Source organism: Cebus imitator, unplaced genomic scaffold (genome assembly GCF_001604975.1).
Source record: "Cebus imitator isolate Cc_AM_T3 unplaced genomic scaffold, Cebus_imitator-1.0 Scaffold654, whole genome shotgun sequence".
Lineage (NCBI taxonomy): Eukaryota > Metazoa > Chordata > Mammalia > Primates > Cebidae > Cebus > Cebus imitator.
Window position 1 is genome coordinate 735,301 of NW_016107969.1, and position 2,167 is coordinate 737,467.

At 47.6% G+C, this 2,167-nt stretch overlaps 1 protein-coding gene across 3 annotated transcripts in view; it reads left to right on the forward strand.

The window, feature by feature from the left end:
* The window catches only part of LOC119469431 (zinc finger protein 160-like), a 609,418-nt gene that overhangs the window by 593,917 nt on the left and 13,334 nt on the right, over positions 1-2,167 (forward strand). For all 3 annotated transcript variants that reach the window (XM_037734682.1, XM_037734683.1, XM_037734681.1), the window contains exon 4: positions 737-865. In XM_037734682.1, the coding sequence (XP_037590610.1) occupies positions 737-865 (129 nt within the window). The remainder of the gene's footprint in view (positions 1-736; positions 866-2,167) is intronic.

The following is a 2,167-nucleotide window of genomic DNA, read 5'->3' on the forward strand; positions in this document are numbered from 1 at the left end:
AAAAAAAAAAAAAAAAAACCTACTTTGGGCTGAGCATGGTGGCTCACGCTTGTAATCCTAGCATTTTGGGAGGCCAAGATGGGCAGATCACCCGAGGTCAGGAGTTCGAGACCAGCCTGGCTAACATGGAGAAACCCCATCACTACTGAAAATACAAACATTAGCTGGGCGTGGTGGTGCATGCCTGTAATCCCAGCTACTCAGGAGGCTGAGGCTGGAGAATCGCTTGAACCCGGGAGGTGGAGGAGGTAGCTGTGAGCCAAGATCATGCCATTGTACTCCAGCCTGGGCAGCATGGTGAAACCCTGTCTCTACTAAAAATACAAAAAATTTGCCAGGCATGGTGCCAGGTACCTGCAGTCTCAGCTACTTGGGAGGCTGAGGCAGGAGAATCGCTGAACCCAGAAGGCAGAGGTTGTGGTGAGCCAAGATCAGGCCACTGTACTCCAGCCTGGGCAACAAGAGCGAGATTGAATATCAAAAAAAAAAAGGAAAGGAAAAAGAAAAAGATCCACTTTGCCGTTTTCTACCTTTTTGCTTGTGATTCAGTGTACTTCTTAGAGGAGAGCTCGATGTCCGTATCTTACCATGTTCTCTAAACATTCAAGAGGCATTCAGTGGGTGAATTTGTGAGGTATTTTTCTAGATCCATTTGTAATGTCCTCTCTCCTCTAAACAAAGGGCTGGGATTCTGTAAAAGCCACAGCACATCACATTCCTTTCTCTTTATAAGCAGGAATCTCTCTTCCTGAAATGAATATTGTCTCCACGTTGGAGCAAGGGAAAGAGCCCCGGACTGTGGAGAGTGAAGTGAAAATAACAAAAACATCAAATGGTTGGAAATGCGTCAAAGGTGTGAACACAGGTAAGAGCTCAGATGGGCTGAGAGGAAGCTGCACCATTAGTTTTCAGGTAGCTCTTTCCAAGTTGAAGCATTCTATGGGACAAAAAGGGTTTAAATCCTGTGAGCACTCAGTGGCAATCTTCCTATGCCCTCATTTATCCCTCTACTCTTCTGCTGTGTCATCGTTTATCCTTTCACTATCCCATGGTGCAAAGACTTTATCATGATGGACAACACTTTGTCAGGTGGCTTCTGGGACCTACAGGGAGGGATGTGTTTAAAGGGGTCTCTTTCCCCCGTGATCTCTCCTATATGATTCCATCTGATGCTCAGTTCTCTGTCTATACAGATCAGAGCTGAGGCCCCCATAGACCTGCCCCCTTGACCTGAATAGGTTCTGCCCCATTTCCTGTACTTGGGAGACCTAATCAAATGATGGGAAAAGATGAGCAGCTCCTCCTTTGTATCTGGGGCTCCAGAAACCTCATGGTGCTCTCCAGCCCTCTGCCTGTTGAAGTCCTTCAGCCTCAGTCATTTATTCTGTTTTGCTTTTGCCAGAGATGGCAGTGTGTGGAACACACTGGGTCTTCTGAGATTGTTACTGGAATGGCATTACACAGAGAGTTCCTCTTTTTTTTTTTGGGGGGGGGGGGAGACAAAGTCTGGCTCTCTTGCCCAGGCTGTAATGCAGTGGCCTGATCTCAACTCAGTGCAACTTCTGCCTCCCAGGTTCAAGCAGTTCTCTTGCCTCAGCTTCCTCAGTAGCTGGAACTACAGGCATGCAGGCGTGTGCCACGACACATGGCTAAGTTTTTAAAATTATACTTTAAGTCCTGGGGTACATGTGCAGAACATGCAGGTTTGTTACATAGGTATATGCATGCCATCATGGTTTTTGCACCTACCAACCTGTCATCTACATTAGGTATTTCTAATGCCATCCCTCGCCTATCCCCCCACCCACCGACAGGCCCCAGTGTATGACATTCCCCTCCCTGTGTCCATGTGTTCTCGTTGTTCAACTCCCACTTATAAGTGAAAAAATGTGGTGTTTGGTTTTCTGTTCTTGTGTTAGTTTCCAGCCTCATCCATATTCCTGCAAAGGACATGAGCTCATCCTTTTTTTTGAGATGGAGTTGCACTCTGTTGCCCAGGCTGGAGTGCAGCGGCACAATCTCGACTCACTGCAACCTCTGACTCCCGTGTTCAAGCGATTCTCCTGCCTCAGCCTCCTGAGTAGCTAGGACTACAGGTGCCCGCCACCATGCCTGGCTAACTTTTCTATTTGTTGCCCAGGCTGGTCTCAAACTCCTGGCCTCAAAT